This window comes from Sebastes fasciatus, chromosome 11 (assembly GCF_043250625.1).
Source record: "Sebastes fasciatus isolate fSebFas1 chromosome 11, fSebFas1.pri, whole genome shotgun sequence".
NCBI lineage: Eukaryota > Metazoa > Chordata > Actinopteri > Perciformes > Sebastidae > Sebastes > Sebastes fasciatus.
Window position 1 is genome coordinate 30,855,368 of NC_133805.1, and position 19,658 is coordinate 30,875,025.

A 19,658-nucleotide genomic window follows, 5' to 3' on the forward strand; every position below is an offset into this window, starting at 1 on the left:
AATTGGATGTGACCCACACACCAAGATATTTAATTTTGTCCATGCACACTTTAAACGGCACAGTACGAATAAACAGGGAGTCTCTTGCTGCCAAATTTATGGGCATCAATTCACTTTTTTGTGTATTTACTTTATAGCCAGAAACTTTGCCAAATTCAATTAAGAGATTAAGAGCTGCAGGAAGAGAGGAGGGTGGGTCAGACAGGTAGAGTAGCATATCGTCTGCGTATAGCGAGACGTTATGTTCCAACCCTGCCCTTGTAATACCTTTAATATCCTTATTATTACGCAAAGCTATAGCCAACGGCTCAATCGTAATCACAAAAAGAAGGGGGGACAGAGGACACCCCTGTCTCGTCCCTCGTGTTAGTTGAATAGGAGGTGAAATCCGAATCTCTCAAGAGTACAAAATAAATAGTCCCACTCCACCCGATCAAAAGCCTTTTCGGCATCTAGAGATATCACCACTTCCGGTTCGTCGGGTGGAGAGGGACCATAAATTATATCGTATAAGCGCCTGATGTTGAAAGAGGACAGTCGATTTTTTACAAAGCCCGTCTGGTCAGGAGAGATTATGGTTGGGAGGACTGTTTCAAGACGGCGAGCAATCATTTTTGCCAGGATTTTGCTGTCCACATTGATCAAGGAAATAGGACGGTAGGAACCACATTCCTGTTGATTTTTGCCTTTTTTCAGAATAAGTGATATGGTAGCTTGTCGTAATGTTTCAGGCAGTGAGCCAGCTGACAGGGTGTCGTTATATACAGAGTTTAAAATTGGAGCCAATTGATTTGAAAATTTCTTAAAGAATTCCGATGGATACCCGTCTGGGCCGGGGGATTTTCCACATTGCATACTCCTGATGGCCATCTCAATTTCTCCAATTGAAAACGGAGACTCTAGCTCGGCAGCTGTCACAGGGTCTATATGAGGGATCTCAACACTTTGAAGAAATGATTTAATCAAGTAATCATCTTTCAACGATTCAGATGTATACAAGTTATGATAAAACCTTAAAAAGCGTGAGTTAATGTCAGAGTGATCTATACAGACCATTCCAGACTCATCCCGGATCTCAGGGATTGCCTGCCTTGCTGCTTTTTGGCGAAGTTGGTGTGCAAGGATCCTCCCTGTTTTTTCACCATGCTCGTAGTATGTATGATGAGATCTAATCAGGAGGTTCTCAGCTTTTTGTGTGGTTAATAAATCAAATTCTTTTTGGAGGAGTAAACGTTCTTTAATGCCATCGGCTGATGGGGATGTTGCCAATTGTGAGTCAAGATTACCAATCTGAGTCATCAATTCATTAGCACGGAAATTTCTGGTTTTCCGTAGATGTGCGTTATAAGAAATAATTTGGCCCCTCAAATATGCCTTAAGTGCTTCCCATACTGTTGATGATGACATCATTGGTGTTTGATTAATTTCTAGAAAAAAATCAATCTGTGATGAGATAAAATCTGAAAATGTTTTATCTGAAAGTAAAAGTGGGTTGAGTCGCCATGGTCTGTAAGCGTTTTTTGAGGTTGGTAGATTAAGCTTCAGTTTAAGGGGAGCATGATCAGAGATTACAATCGTATGGTAGTCACATTCCTGCACCAAAGGGAGAAGATTCTTATCCATTATGATATGATCAATGCGTGAAAATGTTTTATGAACAGCTGAAAAGAAGGAATACTTGCGAACAGTAGGATTGAGAGCACGCCAAACATCAACCATCCCATAAGTATCAAGAAACAGCTGAATTGAAAGGGCAGCTTTAGAAGTTGGTGTAGTTTTGGCAGCGCTACGGTCTAGACTAGGGGATATCACGCAGTTCATGTCTCCACCTATCAACAAATGATGTTCGTTTAAATCAGGTAATCGGGAGAAGAAATTAGTGAAGAAAGCAGCGTCGTCCCAATTAGGGGCATAGACACTAGCTAAGATAACTGGGATGTTATATAATTTGCCTGTAACAATCACATATCGGCCCATTGGGTCTGCACAAATCTGAGAAGAAATAAAAGGCACATACTTACTAATAAGGACTGCTGCTCCTCTTGACTTACACTGAGATTTTGAATGATAAACTTCACCAACCCATCTAGTATGCAAACGTGAGTGGTCAGATATATTCAGATGAGTTTCCTGAAGGAAGGCAATATCCACCTTTAACTGATGCAAATGTGTCAGGACTCTCTTGCGTTTCACATGATGGTTCATCCCCTTAACATTCCAGCTCACAAAAGAAATTGGGCATGTAGCCATCATTCCTAAAGTCATATTGTGTACCATGGCCAGAGATAATGAGTATATCTAGTGACAAATAATAATTTGCATGTTATGCCCCTATCGTTGCTCAAATAAAAAAAATAAAAAATAATATAACATATGATGTAAGCCAAATGAAAAAATAAACCCAAGTACAGAAAACCCTTTAAGTCCCTCATTTCCCTTCCCTTCTCACCCATCCTAGCTGGGTTGAACCTTCTTCCCAAAGTAACAATATCCACACTATGTGCTTGTATTGGGGAAACTACTAAACTAGAAGCTAAACTCAACAAAACATGAAAACTTCTGGGCGTAGATATCAATATAAAATAAAATAACCCTCAATAAGGTTTCAACTAACTCACTTTAACCTTCCATTTATTTATATATGAACTCACATCAAGAGGCTACATACTGCAAATGTATAAAGATAACATACCAATTGTAGCAAGCAAATAATTTAGGCCTGCATACGGACCTTGACATTAACCTGATATTGGCTTAACACTATACCCAGAGTAAATAGGCAAACAGGCTGGTATAGATTATATCAAGTTAAATTCAAATCAACCTCCTAATGCTTTAAATAATTTCCCAACTAACTTATTTTAATTCACCATGGTTTAAACAAAGAAAGAAAAAAAAAAAAAAGAAAAAATACCTCACATCAGGAAGTTAGACATATCTGCAATTGCTATCTAAATATTACACACTACTGTATAATATAACAAATGAAAATCAACAGTGTACATTAACAGGCTTATAGGCTACTGACATTAGCTTGACATCATCACGTCACTTACCCAGACAGGCTGGTTTGAGATTATGTCAAATCAGTTTGGACAGCCTACAGTAAGAAATAATATCCTCCTTCCATGAGAGCCAGTCATTAACGAGGATCAGCCGCTTGTTTTGTAATGTTTTTCGTGATGTATTTCTGGGCTTCATCGGGCGACGTAAACATTTTCTCCACTCCGTTGTAGGTAATACGAAGTCGCGCTGGGTGAAGTATGCCAAGGCGAAGTCCCTCGACCCCCCGCAACATTTAGTTTTAATCAAACTCTGGTGCGTTGCAGATGTGCATCATCATACAACTCTTGAACCATCTTTTAACTGTTCACCGGAGCACTATTAATCTTTTTTACTATTGTTCTATATCATTTACTACCATCCCTCACTGTTTTACTGTTTACTGTAGTTTAACAACCTTTACTTACCTTGAAGCTCTTCTCCATCCTTGATCTTACCCTGAAGTTCTTCTCCATCCTTGATCTTACCCTGAAGTTCTTCTCCATCCTTGCCCTTACCCTGAAGTTCTTCTCCATCCTTGCCCTTACCCTGAAGTCCTTCTCCATCCTTGCCCTTACCCTGAAGTTATTCTCCATCCTTGCCCTTACCCTGCTTGTCCGACAGCCTGGGTGAAATGTTGATTCATAGGTATGTGATATTACCAGTTGGCAGAAAGGTGAGTGGTGTTGGAACTGCCACATCCCAAATATTAGGGCTGAGTGGGAGAATGCTGGATTCAGACCAGTTGATAGTGTAATCAGATATTTTAGAAAAAGTATTTATGAGGCGGATGGTTTCAGGTAATGAAGATGAAGGATTTTGTAAGTAAAGTAGAATGTCGTCTGCATAAAGGCTGACCTTGTGATGCATATTGTTTGTTTGGATTCCTGTGATGTTTACTTTTTGATGGATGGCTGCTGCAAGTGGTTCGATGAATATGAGTTTGAGTGGGTTATAGAATTCTGTTATTGTAAATGGTTTGTCAAGTGTATTTGCTGTCAAGTGTATTTGACTTAGTATTTCTAAATAATTACTTTGTATTTCAAATTAATGACTTAGTAGTTCAAATTAATGACTTAGTATTTCAAAATATTGACTTTGAATTTCAAAATAATGACTTTGTATTTCAAAATAATGACTTTGTATTTCAAAATAATGACTTAATACCTCAAAATAATGACTTAGTATTTCAAAATAATGACTTTGTATTTCAAAATAATGAGTTAGTATTTCAAAATAATGACTTAATACCTCAAAATAATGACTTAGTATTTCAAAATAATGACTTAGTATTTTCAAATGACTTAGTAGCTCAACAAGTACCACAATAAATCATTAAAAAAATCATAAAATCATCAATAAACATCACAGTCATAAAACATCAGAAAATAATCAGAAAAGTCATAGAAAATAAATAGAAAAGTCAGAAAATAATCAGAAACAATTCTAAAAATTTCCAAAAAATCATTAAAACATCAGAAAACATCCCATAATGATCAGAAAAGTCATAATAGAAGGAACGCTTCACGAATTTGCGTGTCATCCTTGCGCCTAGCTGGGCTCAATCTTCTCTGTGAATTTGACACATTTGGAACAAGTTGGCGAGAGCCAATCGGATCGGTGACACAATTGGCCGGAGCCAGTCAGACGATCCAAGCTTTTGCCGTCCAATCGGATCGGTGACACAATTGGCCGGAGCCAATGGGGAGCCTCGTAGGGCGGGTCAAAGTCAAAGCGAACATCCTCCATGTTGGATTCTCGCCGTCAGCCTGACAGCGGCGCTACTACGTGAGTTAAATATGTTATTATTCATTAATTATGAGCGTATAACTCTATAAAAACACACATTCATGTCTGACGTTACCGCGCGGAGATAGCTGAGGGGTTTTTACGGCTTTTTACGGCCCGTTGACTGATACCTGAGTGATGTCAACAACCACCGTGATGCTATAGAGATTATAGTTTATAGTTTTAATAACGCTGTAATAACGTCAAACTTTAATGTCATTCTATGAACTTATAACATTACACTATGAATCACTGCTTCGTGTTAACCAGCTAACGTTCATGCTGTTTAACCCGTTTTAATCGGCTCTCTTTATCTCAGTAGCTGGCTGCTCTCACACCGCCAGACTCCTGTTAAATAACAGCTGATTAAATGTTGAGGTGTTTATCTGCAGCCAGCCTTAAAAGTGACCCGTTCTCTGTTTAAATAAAGCTGTGAGGTGGATGTAATTTATGCCGATGTGAAAAGTGGTTCATGAGGGTTTTTCTAAAAGACACCAACACATATTTGGGAAAAGTACATGATACCTAGATAAAAGAAACGTTAAAGTGTTAAATTTGCGAATGGAATTTGGTGTGGTGGTACAATGAGTGTGTAATTGGGTTAGCCCTGCTCTTAGTTAGTTTGGTATTCATGATATACTGTAATGTATGTGAGTGGATAAAAATACTGTAATCTAACTGTGTTTTTCCTGTCTGTTATATTATAGATACTACTTTCAAAACTATAACTGTAAGTACTACATGTCCTTTCTTCATCAAGTATTTACTGCAGTATAGTATATATATATATATATATATATATATAATATATAATAATATAATATATTTGTAAGGGACCAAGCAGTGAAGCAACGAGGAAACAGGAGTTGTGAAATAATTTGGGCTTTTTATTCAGCCAAAAAAATAACAAAACATTAACCAATAATTGAATACCTAGGTCTAACAAAAAAGAGGTTAAAGTAATATAACAATACTTATTCCCACTATTAAACCAGATGTTATATATTACATGTGATCAGCTCTGTTTCTACTGCTTAACCACGGCGTCGTGGAGGACAATACAGCCAATCCCTGCCTCTGCTCACACGGACTGTTGACAAGAATAAATAATAAAACCCACACTAATGGACAAGACTCAGCGGGATGAATCCTCTGTGTAGCAGATCCTCTTCTCCCTCTTTCCCCACTTTATGGAGTAGTACTGTTGTTTTATATATATATATATATATATATATATATATATATATATGTGCTGAATACTGCTGATGTCCATTTTCTCTGTTCAGATGGAACATCCAACTTTTAGGAGGGCCCCCAACGGGACCCTTCTGCTGAAGTCCTCGGCAGAGGCCCAAGCCTTTGGCCCTCGGCAGGCAGCCGGGGGCCAAGCCCCATTCAGGGCAAAGAAACCGGAGGAGGTGGATGCTGAGGCCTGGGCCCACGTCGCCTCTGAGGGTGGCGACACCGCCAACGCCACCCTCGTCCTGAGCCGGTGGAAGTTCCAGTTTGGTCGGTACCTGGGCAAGACCTTCCACTGGCTCCTGGAGAATGACGTGGGCTATGCCGTCAATCTGGTCGCCTCCCACCAGAAGGAGCGAGAGAAGTCGGGGTCTCAGTCCCCGTTAATGGCCAACAAGGTGGAGTCTTTCAGTCTGATTTATATAGTACAATTAAAAGAGTGATGGCAGTTTTAACCTCTCTGTGTGAACTTACAGGACGCCCTCATCCGCTACTCCTCAGCGTACCCTGACTTTGTGGAGGCAGTCAGGTTCCACCGTGCGTTTGAGGAGGCGCAGGTGAAGTCCCTCCAGCCCGGTCAGGAGGGACAGGCCCTTGTTGGCTTCGGGGACTTCAAATTTGAGACCCTGCAGAGCCTGTACGAGTCTGAGGACCGCAAAAAGATCCGGTAAATTGTTAAAACATTTGGATTCTAATCAAGTTGCTGTACTGACCATCGATGGTTACAATCATGTGACTGTTGTCTGATTTGTACAGATTTGTCAACTACCTCCGGAGGAAGGCGCCAGCTCCAGGCACGCAGATGGAGAACGCCGTCCGGTATGTCCGGAGCAGAGACAGACAGAGAGCAAGCACTGCTTCTGCTGCATCCACCACCACAGCTGCTGCATCCACCACCACAGCCGCCGCCGCCGCCAGCAGCAGCAGCAGCAGCAGCAGCAGCAGCAGCAGCAGCAGCAGCAGCAGCGGCGTCTCTGTCTCGGCTGCAAGCCAGAGAGCACAGTACGTGTTTTACTGTAAAGCTGATTGATGTACCTGGGTGTGACCTCTCTGAAGGAGTGTTAGTATTTGCCATGTTGTCTCATTACAGATGTTGCTGTGTGTCATTTATTCTTATTACAGGCCTCTTGGTTCAGCGCTTGCGGCCTTCGTCTCTGGGCGGCGTTCTCTGTCTGTGGTGGAAATGCAGGCACACGTTAAGAAGATGGTGGCCCCTAAGCCTGCATTTCCAGGCAAGTCCAGCTTAAATGAAATACTGAGTAAAACTTAATTTCCTGTGTTCACTGTATATTTCTGTTATCTCCAATTGTGTGATTACAGCCTCCCACTACAGCCCCTTCAGACCAGCTCGGACCTCCTCAGTGTCCTCTGAGGAGGTTACAGATGAAGAGCTGGTCAAGGCGGTAGTTGACATGGAGAAGTGTAAGTAAAAAGTTTAGAAATAATCATGTGACAAATTGTTAATAACAGAAAGGTTTGAATTCATTCCTGACCCTTCTTTTTTACTTTGCTTTATAAATGTTTCTGTAATCAGAGAAGGAGAGGAAACAACAGGTAAGTTCTGGTGTCGGCCTGGTGCGCGTCTCCAATCACTAAACTAAACATCACTAATGCGTGCATCTGTAGAATAACATCGCTTCATCACCCTTTCCCTCGTTGGTAGAATAACATCGTCTTCATCCCTCGTTGCCTGCATAACTCCTCTAGCTGCTCCCTGCATCACTCACTCTACCTGGTGAATCTGTCGTTATCATGTTGTCTCATCCTCACTGTCTCTGTTCACAGCCGCCTCCTAAGCTCCTGTAGTTTCTATATGCAGCTTGGCTCAATGTGTCCCTCAATATTAACACGACCATCTCATTCTTTCATGTTACTGAAATATTTTATTTCTCTTTAAGCCTCAGATGTAAAGGCTCTCTCGCTCCTGCAGCATCCACCTCCTTCCACCTCCACCTCCACCTCAGGAGCAGCTGAGAAGGGAGCTGGTGTCTCTGCTCTGCTGGATGAGCCCACAGACGAGGAGCTGCTGGAGGCCACACAGGACCAAGACCACCCCCTGCAGCCTCCAGCAGCCCTCGTCATGGTCCAGCCGGCAGAGTCACCAGCTCGCTCGCCGCCGCTGCCACCACCCGCAGCTGCCCTGCTGCCACCACCCGCAGCTGCCCTGCTGCCACCACCGCCGCCGCCGCCGCCCGCAGCTGCCATGCCGCCGCCCGCAGCTGCCATGCCGCCGCCCGCAGCTGCCATGCCGCCGCCGCCGCCTGCGGCAACTAAAGCCCCCGCCCCAGAGGAACAGGAGGAGATGCCCAGACCAGCCTTCCTCCCTCCCCCACCACCTGCTGACAGTGCTGAGGTAAGGGTGACTGTCACACATAATCACTGCTGCTCTCCCCCATGAAGTTATGTCCTCAGATATTAAAATGTCCTGTATGTCCTCTGGTTGTCTCTCCAGCTGCTGCCTGAGTCCTGGCGGGCAGCTCTCACTGTAGAGCAGCAGCAGTGGATCGGTCGGGTGCTGTTTTCCAGGGACAGCAGGGGGAGGTCTCGGCTCATCACCGAGCTGAACCTCTGGCACCACCCGCCCCAAACCCGGCCGGTCTACAACCAGCCTCCCGCGTCCCCCGACCCCTTCTTTGCATGTCGGCTGTTTCTCTGGATGCCGCACCGTATCTGGCATCTGCAGCTGACATGCCCCCAGCCTTTGTGCACCGGGACCATGACAAAGGCTGGGCTGTACAGGACCATCCGGAGGGTCCTGGACATCGACGGCTGGTATCTCATGGCCACGGAGTACCTGGAGTGCCGTCAATGTAAGAAGAAGGTCGTGGGGTGGTCACAGGGCATCATAAGGCAGCTGTCCCCCACCTACAGCTGCCAGTTTCCAGCCATACTTACGTACAGGTAAGAAATTAAATAAATACAAAAATCGAACTATATACTATCTACTGTATAGTCTGTGTTGAACATCCTGTTTGATGTTTTCATGTGGCTGTATATAATGTTAGTGTTGTTTTTTCGCAGGCTGTCCTGTGACCTGAGGGTGGTTGCACAGCTGAGGTCCCGCACTCTGGGCAACGGTGCTAATCGGCTGTTCAACACCCTGCGGGAGAACCATTCGAACGCCTGGATGCGGAGAGCGATCCAGTACCTCGGCGTGTGCGAGCAGTTCCTGGCCTTGTGCTCGGTGAGGGGGCGGTTTCCACCACCGCCCCAGATGCCCCCTCTGCCCTCACCCATCTGGCTGCTGACGGTCTACAGCTACGACGTCCTGACGCGGCTGGATGAGTACAAGGCCAGGATCACGTCCACCTTCGGATCCATCTTGAAGATGGATTCCACCAAGAAGGCGAGTCAAGTTTGTCACAATTTAATATTTTCTTACAGCCGCTTTTACACCGCAGCTGTGTGTGTGTGTGTGTGTGTGATTATACACTCATATTAACATTTGAAATCTCTCTCCCTCAAGGTGACGAAGAAGCTCGCAGGTACCGCCTCTGACACGGCCGCCTGGGCTACTAACGTCGGCAACGAGTACGGGCAGGTCCTCATGAGCGTCCTCACCTGCTCCGAGAGCTCCGAGGGCCTGTCCAGGATGGCGGCCGGTTTGATGAGGCGGTACCAACTCGCCGGGGTACCCCCCCCCCAGCTGATCTACGTGGACCGTGACTGCTGCAGTAGAGACGGCGTGTCGAAGACGGCTGCCTTGTTTCCGGTGTGAATCCGAGACTGTTGATACTTGTACTGATAATAACAGTAGAATTATAATATCATGAATAATCTCACGTTACAATATTTATCATGGGCAAAAGCCAGGATTTTAATCTACATGATTACAACATCATAAAAACTGTAGATTCAAGGATATAACAGTCATTACGGGTTATGAGAATTAAACCACATCATGTTTCTTCTATCTCAGGAGTGGGGACAGCTCGTGGTGAGACTGGACATCTGGCACCTGATGCGACGCTTCGCATCAGGTGTCACCACAGAAACCCACGAGCTCTACCCCCCCTTCATGAGGCAGCTGTCTCAGTGCATCTTCGAGGTGAACCCCAGAGACGCCCGCCGTCTCATCGAAGCTAAGCGGTCCCAGCTGGAGGGGAGGCACGGGACGGTTGCGCCGACTGACGCCGAGGTGATCAAGAGGATCACAAAGAAGGAGTGGAGGCTCCACTGCCGTCGCCGGACGCGTGGGCCAGAGGAGTCGACACTCCTCATCCAGGACCTCCTCGACACCTTCGGCGGACCGGCAGGGCGCAACACCCTGGACGTCCCGTTGCTGAACGCTCTCCGCATCCAGGACATCTGGAGTACGCAGAGGGCCCACCTCAGCTGCATTCAGGACCCACCGGGTGTACAGCTCTACACCCAGACCGGCAGGCTGACAAAGGGCGGAGTCAGCCTGCCGGTCTATCGCTGCGCGAGGGGCTCCACGTCTTTGGAGTCCTTCCACCTCAACCGGTTCATCCCAGGTACTTGCATATGTCTCACAGCTTGTGATAAAATATATCCTGTATTCACATTTCTTTAAAACATTAATTCATTTTTTATTCAAAACCTGTTTCCTCAGGGACCCGCGCGAGTGCAAAGCACTTCCAGGCGTTCCTGGTTGATGGACTGGCGAGGTGGAACGAGGACCGCGCAGCAGCAGCAGCAGCTGAGGGACAGGAGGGTCCTCTGCACTCCTACAGTGGCCACCTCAAGCACGTCCTTAACCAGAAGAGCCAAAGGGTGCTTGGCTTTCAGATGGTTAAGGACTTCACCAAGCCTGCTGAGTACACAGGTATGTGATGGGAAAACACTTAATCTCAACATCTCAACTGTGAGGAAAAGGAGCATTTACTAAAGCCTCCGTTCTCTGATTCTGCTGTGTAACAGGGGAGCTCATCGGGGTGGAGTACCTGTACCAGCAGACAGGCAGAGTGCTTGAGGATGTCAGCTTGGACCCTGACACTCCGGACGAGGCTGCTGCCATCGAGTCGCTGGAGGAGGAGGAGGAGGAGGATGAGGGTATCGGGGAGGACGTCGAGGACCCCACCGTCTTCGAGCCCGATACCCCCTCCACCGGCACAGCGGCAGCAGCCCGGTCAGGTGATCCAGCTGACGCACCCAGGTCTGAGCCATCCGGTCCAGCCGCCCCTGACCAAAATGCCCCTCCCGAGGCCCCAGAGGTTCAGGCTCCTGCTTCCCAGCAGCCCTCCTCAGACACCGAGGTGAGGTCACTGACTACAAACTACTGATGATGATAACAGTGAAGATGTTATTATCAAAGACGTTTGACAGCGCTCTGTGCTTACTGCCTCTGTTTACTCAAACCAGCGACCGCTCACATCCTCCTCTTTCTTTCTCGTTTCTTCTCAGCAGGAGAATGTCACGGGTCCTGACGGCCAGCCGGGGTATGAGCGTGTCCTGAAGCTGGCCCGGGCCCTGGTGGAAGCACGGAGCCTTCTGGGGCTTTCTGACAGAAGGGTAGACCGACTCATCCTGCTCTGGAATCGCCTGCCAGAGCAGGACAAACAGCGGGTCGTCTACCCTCCCAGATACCGGGAGAGGCAACCTAAGGGGCGGTTCAAGGCAGCGAAGGGGAAGAGCCCCGCCTTTCCTGGCAAGGAGAGTGTGGAACGGTAGGACTGTTTTCAAATAATGACTGTTTCCTCTAAATATCTGCTGTATACTAACCCACACTGTGCTCTCCACTACTTTTTCAGCTGTCTTCTTGGACCGTACTCGGGCCCTGCAACTTGGCCCAGCATCAGCCGCCTGGTGGAGGCCATTTGCAGCCAGCTCTGCCAGCTCCACCCGGCGGCCACGCGGTTCGGGGGGGTCACGAGGACTCGCTGGTCCCTCGTCCTCGCGGACTACGTGGCCATCAGAGAGGCAGTGCTGGCAAGCCCGAGGATGATGGCTCAGACTGAAATCCAGCTCTTTGAGCTGAGTCAGAGGACCCTGTCCCAGTGGTAAGAGTTAAACATGAAGCTGTGTTGATGTGTTGTAATCTCTACTGTCATTGATGTTAGATGAGGAGCCTAAAAACAGCCTGTGTTTGTCTTCCAGGTTCTCTCGGCGCCAGAAAGACGCGGGGAGGGACAAGCTACTGCAGGGAACTGGCGTCGTCCCTGCAGTAGCTATCGCCGTCCAGCCTCTCCCTCCAGCTAAAGGGCTGTCCTCTGTACAGGTGGGACAAGGACAGCCCTTTAGCTTCAATGTCCCCGAGGACCAGCCAGGACCCTCGCATCAGGGTCCCCCTCCTCCCCCTCATCCAGAAGAGGAGCAGCCAGGACCCTCACATCAGGGTCCCCCTCCTCCCCCTCATCCAGATGAGGAGCAGCCAGGACCCTCATCTGCTGGCCAGCCTCCTCTTCCTGGACCAGAAAAACTGTCCCGGTCCACTATGTACAGGAAGAGGAAGGCGGCCGAAGCCGCTCCAGGGCCGCCGCCACCCGGGAGCAAAATCCGCCGGCCGACTGTGAAGTACACCTGCAGCAAGTGTGGCCAGCCCAGGACGCTCGACACCGGCCACACTCGCATTGGAGGAGTCGCGTACTGCGCATTGACCGGCGGAAAAACTGTGGAGGAATGGAGGGAGGAAATGAGGACACGGGGGGGGAGACCGGGGCGGGGACTGAGGGACATTTGAGATGCAGCTCAGCACTGTGGGTCAACAGGAAGAGGAACACCAGAGAAAAAGCCATGCTGTGATTTGGAATAAAAAACTTTTGACTTTTGCTCTAGGTCTCTAGTTTGATCCATCCATCCTCTGAATGCTCTAGGTCTCTAGTCTGATCCATCCATCCTCTGAATGCTCTAGGTCTCTAGTTTGTGGCTGTAAAGTTTCATGAGGCTGTGAATATCCTAGAGGTCACCAAAGGGAGGGAGGTCAATAAAATGTCTCCTATGGGGACTAACATCATCACACATGAATCCAGTTGGGCTCATTGGATCCACCAGAGTCTCAGCTTATGTTTTTTGCCTCAAACTGCATGTGATTATCATAAAGTGGGTGTGTCTGTAAAGGGGAGACTTGTGTGTACCCGTAGAACCCATTTACATTCACACATCTGGAGGTCAGAGGTCAAGGGACCCCTTTGAACATGGACATGACAGTTAATTCTTTCCCCTTAAAAGTTAGCCCAACTTTGGAGCGTTATTTACCCTCCTTCTCCTTGATTTCATGTATGATGTATGTTTTGACTGTACTTTATGTTCACCAGTTAGTCTTTAACTCTGTTTTCGCTGTTTTGTTTTTGTTTTGTAAATAAAATGAAAAAGTCTGCAATCTGTTTGGAAGCTTTATTATTTCTTATCATTTATAATTCATTACATAACTTCTGACATCATCATACAGCTTTGAACCATCTTACTATGTACTATTATACCACTACTTACTATTTACTACTTCATTTCTACTACATATTTTATTTACCTCATTTACTTACTTACCTTTGTAAGTAAGTAAGTCAATTTAACATCCTTATCCTAAGCTCTTCTTAACCTTATCCTAAGCTCTTCTTAACTTTACCTTAACATCTTATCTTGTAGCTCTTCTTAACCTTATCCTAGCCCTTACCCTGAAGTTCTTCTCCATCCTTTCCCTTACCTTGCTTGTCCTTCTCCATCCTCGCCCTTGCCCTGAAGTTCTTCTCCATCCTTACCCTGCTTGTCCTTACCCTGAAGTTCTTCTCCATCCTTGTCCTTGCCCTGAAGTTCTTCTCCATCCTTACCCTGCTTGTCCTTACCCTGAAGTTCTTCTCCATCCTTGCCCTTACCTTGAAGCTCTTCTCCATTCTTGCTTCGAACCGCCGACCTCCTGCTCCGCGGCAGATGCACGGGAGCAGAACACCCCTTCCCTCCCTCGTCCCACAGTCTCGCTGAACTCATTCTTCTCTGTGAATTTGACACATTTGGAACGAGCCCTGGCACAGTTGGCGAGAGCCAATCGGATCGGTGACACAATTGGCGAGAGCCAATCAGACAATCCAAGCTTTTTGCCGTCCAATCAGCTCGATGACACAATTGGTCAGAGCCAATCGGGAGCCTCGTAGGGCGGGTCAAAGCCAAAGCGAACATCCTCCATGTTGGATTCTCGCCGTCAGCCTGACAGCGGCGCTACTACGTGAGTTAAATATGTTATTATTCATTAATTATGAGCGTATAACTCTATAAAAACACACATTCATGTCTGACGTCACAACGCGGAGCTAGCTGAGGTGTTTTTACGGCTTTTTACGGCCCGTTGACTGATACCTGAGTGATGTCAACAACCACCGTGATGCTATAGAGATTATAGTTTATAGTTGTAATAACGTCAAACTTTAATGTTACTCTATGAACTTATAACGTTACACTATGAATCACTGCTTCGTGTTAACCAGCTAACGTTCATGCTGTTTAACCTGTTTTATTCAGCTGCTGGCTGCTAACATCACTAACACTCTGCTGTAGCTCTAACTCACCTGTTTAATATCACCTGATATTATCTTATTATCTGATCCATCTGCTTCCATTAAACTGATCTCTCGTGATTATCATGTAGAGCCAAGAAACACGAGGCTACTTTCATTCATGTGTCTGGAGTTCTACAGTCCAGTAGAGCTGTTAATACAGATGTTAACAGACAGCTGTATTCAGTTAATACAGTTAGCTGTGTATTAATACACAGCTAACTGTACTAACAGCTGTCTGTTAATACAGCTGTTAACAGACAGCTAACCCACATCTGTTCATGCACCTACTGTATTCTATATTTCATGTATATAAAGATGTCAGAACATGTGATGATGAACATGTTGTGATGCTTTAGTTTGGTATTGATGACATACAGATGTGAGAGGAGGAAACCACTGTAATGTAGCTGTATGTGTCCTCTGGTTCAGGACTTCACCTGCTGAGGACACAGATATCAGCAGAACTAGGAGGAAGAGGAGCATTTCTTAAATCCTCTGTTCTCTGATTCTGCTGTGTGACAGGGGCTACTAGTGACAATAATGATGACAGTGTAGATATTAGAATCCTTTATTGTGATGTGGTAGGGTTAAGGTTACATGTTTCACAGCGCTTAAGGTTACATGTTTCACAACTTCTTCTCTTCCTTTCTTGTGTTTCTTCTCAGGAGGAGGAGGAGGTGCAGGGTCCTGATGTCCAGCCAGGTTATCAGCGCGTCCCCAAGCTGATCCAGTCCCTGCTGGACTGAAGACGGAGCGTTACATCTGTCTGGTCTGTGGACACAGCCGGGACAGAGGACATCACTTCAGGACGCTCTGTGGAGGACTGGCTGGCTGAGAAGAGGAGGCAGGATCCAAACAGAGTTACCTCCTCCTGTTGTTGTGTGTTTCAGTCTCTCTGATGTCTCTTTATTATTAATGTCCTTCTCTGCAGAAACACAGACAGACAGACAGAGACAGAGAGACAGACAGCTACTATATTTGACCTTTCAGGTGGTGTATCAGCCGACTGTAGAACAAACCGTCTGTAGTTGTGTTGTTTTCTACTGTTGTTGTTGTTTACAGAGTGAACAGATGTAGAGGAGGAAACACACACAGCTGTGTAGATGTGTGTAGACGAAGCTTTACATCTAAATAATGCTCCTTGTTCACTGCAGCTGAGGACAAAGACTTTAGATACTTCACGTGTTCATCCTCAGCTGATAGAAGGGAGATGATGTTTCACTCTCATGGTGTCAATAATCAAACAGCATGTTGTAATCAGTCATCACTGTCTGGACCAGCAGCATCTGGCTCTATCTCTGTACCATTTATATATATATATATATATATATATATATATATATACACACACACAGTATTATTATTATTATATTGAATGTAACCTTTGAATGATTTGAGGTGTTCAATAAAAACAGGCCTTCTGTGCTGAACTGTGGATCGTTGTCTCAGACTGTGTTCTTGTTTCAGGCTGACAGAATGATGTTATTATAACCTCACATTTAAAAAGATCATCATGTGAGAGTCGCTTTAATGCAGAAGGCTTACTTTCATTTCAAAGGGGGGGGGGGGGGGGGGTGAGAGATCTTTGTCCACCCAGACCCTGATTCTGGTTCAACAGCTGGGTCTGGGATCAGGGAAACGTCATCGGAACCGGACTGAACCGGACTGAACCGGACTGATGTGGTTCAGGACTGATGTGGCCTTGTTGTGTTGTAGTACACAGTCAGTCTTCAGGTTTCAGTCTGAGGAGACAAACAAGGTCATCTGCTGTGCAAATAAGGTGAAAAAGCTGTTTCCATGCCAGAGTATCTATCAGAGTATTCCAGCTTCTTAAAAGTGGGATAAGGGCTTATCTGGGTTTCTACAACCGAGCAGAGCTTCAAGAAATAAACCACATATTCAAAAATCTTGATCATAACCAGGATACTACTATACATATACTATACTATACTATACTATACATACCGCAAGGCCCTAAGGGCGCTGCCACATGCCAACATTTACTTTCAATCAAACTCTAGTGTGTTGCAGATGTGCATCATCATACAACTTTTGAACCATCTTTTAACTGTAGCACAGATTTGATTACAAACCTTTCTTTACTATTAATCTTTTTACTATTGTTCTATATCATTTACTACCATCCCTTACTGTTTTACGTTTTACTGTACAGTTTAACAACCTTTACTTACCTTGAAGCTCTTCTCCATCCTTGACCTCACCTTGAAGCTCTTCTCAATCCTGAAGCTCTTCTCCATCCTTGCCGCAGGCAGGGGTCGAACCGCTGATCTTCTGCTCCGCGGCAGATACACAGGAGCAGAACACCCCTTCCCTCCCTCCTCCCACAGTTGGCGAGAGCCAATCGGATCGGTGACACAATTGGCGAGAGCCAATCAGACGATCCAAGCTTTTTGCCGTCCAATCAGATCGGTGACACAATTGGTCAGAGCCAATCGGGAGCCTCGTAGGGCGGGTCAAAGCCAAAGCGAACATCCTCCATGTTGGATTCTCGCCGTCAGCCTGACAGCGGCGCTACTACGTGAGTTAAATATGTTATTATTCATTAATTATGAGCGTATAACTCTATAAAAACACACATTCATGTCTGACGTTACAACGCGGAGCTAGCTGAGGTGTTTTTACGGCTTTTTACGGCCCGTTGACTGATACCTGAGTGATGTCAACAACCACCGTGATGCTATAGAGATTATAGTTTATAGTTTTAATAACGTCAAACTTTAATGTTACTCTATGAACTTATAACGTTACACTATGAATCACTGCTTCGTGTTAACCAGCTAACGTTCATGCTGTTTAACCTGTTTTATTCAGCTGCTGGCTGCTAACATCACTAACACTCTGCTGTAGCTCTAACTCACCTGTTTAATATCACCTGATATTATCTTATTATCTGATCCATCTGCTTCCATTAAACTGATCTCTCGTGATTATCATGTAGAGCCAAGAAACACGAGGCTACTTTCATTCATGTGTCTGGAGGTCTACAGTCCAGTAGAGCTGAATACAGCTGTTAACAGACAGCTGTATTCAGTTAATACAGTTAGCTGTGTATTAATACAGCTGTTAATACAGTTAGCTGTCTGTTAATACAGCTGTATTAATACAGCTGTTAATACAGCTGTTGACAGACAGCTAACCCACATCTGTTCATGCACCTACTGTATTCTATATTTCATGTATATAAAGATGTCAGAACATGTGATGATGAACATGTTGTGATGCTTTAGTTTGGTATTGATGACATACAGATGTGAGAGGAGGAAACCACTGTAATGTAGCTGTATGTGTCCTCTGGTTCAGGACTTCACCTGCTGAGGACACAGATATCAGCAGAACTAGGAGGAAGAGGAGCATTTCTTAAATCCTCTGTTCTCTGATTCTGCTGTGTGACAGGGGCTACTAGTGACAATAATGATGACAGTGTAGATATTAGAATCCTTTATTGTGATGTGGTAGGGTTAAGGTTACATGTTTCACAGCGCTTAAGGTTACATGTTTCACAACTTCTTCTCTTCCTTTCTTGTGTTTCTTTTCAGGAGGAGGTGCAGGGTCCTGATGTCCAGCCAGGTTATCAGTGCGTCCCCGAGCTGATCCAGTCCCTGCTGGACTGAAGACGGAGCGTTACATCTGTCTGGTCTGTGGACACAGCCGGGACAGAGGACATCACTTCAGGATGCTCTGTGGAGGACTGGCTGGCTGAGAAGAGGAGGCAGGATCCAAACAGAGTTACCTCCTCCTGTTGTTGTGTGTTTCAGTCTCTCTGATGTCTCTTTATTATTAATGTCCTTCTCTATAGAAACACAGACAGAGACATACAGTACAGACAGACAGACAGAGAGACAGACAGCTACTTTATTTGACCTCTCAGGTGGTGTTTCAGCCGACTATAGAACAAACCATCTGTAGTTGTATTGTTTTCTACTGTTGTTGTTTCCAGAGTGAACAGATGTAGAGGAGGAAACACACACAGCTGTGTAGATGTGTGTAGATGAAGCTTTACATCTAAATAATGCTCCTTGTTCACTGCAGCTGAGGACAAAGACTTTAGATACTTCACGTGTTCATCCTCAGCTGATAGAAGGGAGATGATGTTTCACTCTCATGGTGTCAATAATCAAACAGCATGTTGTAATCAGTCATCACTGTCTGGACCAGCAGCATCTGGCTCTATCTCTGTACCATTTATATATATATATATATATATATATATGTATATATATATATACATATATATATATATGTATATATATATATACATATATATATATATGTATATATATATATACATATATATATATATATATATATATATATATATATATATATATATATATATATATATATATATATATATATATACACACACACAGTATTATTATTATTATATTGAATGTAACCTTTGAATGATTTGAGGTGTTCAATAAAAACAGGCCTTCTGTGCTGAACTGTGGATCGTTGTCTCAGACTGTGTTCTTGTTTCAGGCTGACAGAATGATGTTATTATAACCTCACATTTAAAAAGATCATCATGTGAGAGTCTGTTTAATGCAGAAGGCTTACTTTCATTTCAAAGGGGGGGGGGGGGGGGGGGGTGGGGGGGAGATGAGAGATCTTTGTCCACCCAGACCCTGATTCTGGTTCAACAGCTGGGTCTGGGATCAGGGAAACGTCATCGGAACCGGACTGAACCGGACTGATGTGGTTCAGGACTGATGTGGTCTTGCTGTGTTGTAGTACAGTCTTCAGGTTTCAGTCTGAGGAGACAAACAAGGTCATCTGCTGTGCAAATAAGGTGAAAAAGCTGTTTCCATGCCAGAGTATCTATCAGAGCATTCCAGCTTCTTAAAAGTGGGATAAGGGCTTATCTGGGTTTCTACAACCGAGCAGAGCTTCAAGAAATAAACCACATATTCAAAAATCTTGATCATAACCAGGATACTACTATACATATACTATACATATACTATACTATACATACCGCAAGGCCCTAAGGGCGCTGGCACATGCCAACATTTAGTTTTGTTTTTTTTAAACAGAGTTTATTTATACATTTTGCTAATACAACTCTTACAATCCATTGCACAAACATGTTTGGACTGGTATATAACCCCCCCACCCCCC

At 45.1% G+C, this 19,658-nt stretch overlaps 2 protein-coding genes across 2 annotated transcripts; both read left to right on the plus strand.

The window, feature by feature from the left end:
* Nucleotides 1-4,653: 4,653 nt before the first annotated feature.
* LOC141776294 (uncharacterized) lies at nt 4,654-8,209 on the plus strand. Its single transcript, XM_074649755.1, has 7 exons — nt 4,654-4,830; nt 5,538-5,560; nt 6,117-6,467; nt 6,546-6,736; nt 6,826-7,491; nt 7,604-7,623; nt 7,968-8,209. Exons 3-5 carry the CDS (start codon nt 6,117-6,119, stop codon nt 7,097-7,099), a joined length of 816 nt encoding a protein of 271 aa, XP_074505856.1. The 5' UTR covers nt 4,654-4,830; nt 5,538-5,560; the 3' UTR covers nt 7,100-7,491; nt 7,604-7,623; nt 7,968-8,209.
* Nucleotides 7,274-13,568, plus strand: LOC141776615 (uncharacterized). Its single transcript, XM_074650324.1, has 12 exons — nt 7,274-7,301; nt 7,390-7,491; nt 7,968-8,422; nt 8,522-8,970; nt 9,091-9,415; nt 9,536-9,781; nt 9,989-10,544; nt 10,643-10,855; nt 10,951-11,285; nt 11,434-11,696; nt 11,781-12,029; nt 12,127-13,568. Exons 1-12 carry the CDS (start codon nt 7,274-7,276, stop codon nt 12,707-12,709), a joined length of 3,804 nt encoding a protein of 1,267 aa, XP_074506425.1. The 3' UTR covers nt 12,710-13,568.
* The last annotated feature ends 6,090 nt before the right edge of the window (nt 13,569-19,658 follow it).

What these genes read in the sequence shown, in the direction of transcription:
- LOC141776615 (XM_074650324.1), top strand. Translation starts at nt 7,274, where the DNA reads ATGGTGGCCCCTAAGCCTGCATTTCCAG. An exon ending in GGTAGTTGACATGGAGAAGT is followed by an intron (nt 7,492 to 7,967) that starts GTAAGTAAAAAG and finishes TTTCTCTTTAAG; the next exon opens with CCTCAGATGTAAAGGCTCTC. An exon ending in AGATGGATTCCACCAAGAAG is followed by an intron (nt 9,416 to 9,535) that starts GCGAGTCAAGTT and finishes CTCTCCCTCAAG; the next exon opens with GTGACGAAGAAGCTCGCAGG.
- LOC141776294 (XM_074649755.1), top strand. Translation starts at nt 6,117, where the DNA reads ATGGAACATCCAACTTTTAGGAGGGCCCCCAACGGGACCCTTCTGCTG. An exon ending in CCCCGTTAATGGCCAACAAG is followed by an intron (nt 6,468 to 6,545) that starts GTGGAGTCTTTC and finishes GTGAACTTACAG; the next exon opens with GACGCCCTCATCCGCTACTC. An exon ending in GAGGACCGCAAAAAGATCCG is followed by an intron (nt 6,737 to 6,825) that starts GTAAATTGTTAA and finishes TGATTTGTACAG; the next exon opens with ATTTGTCAACTACCTCCGGA.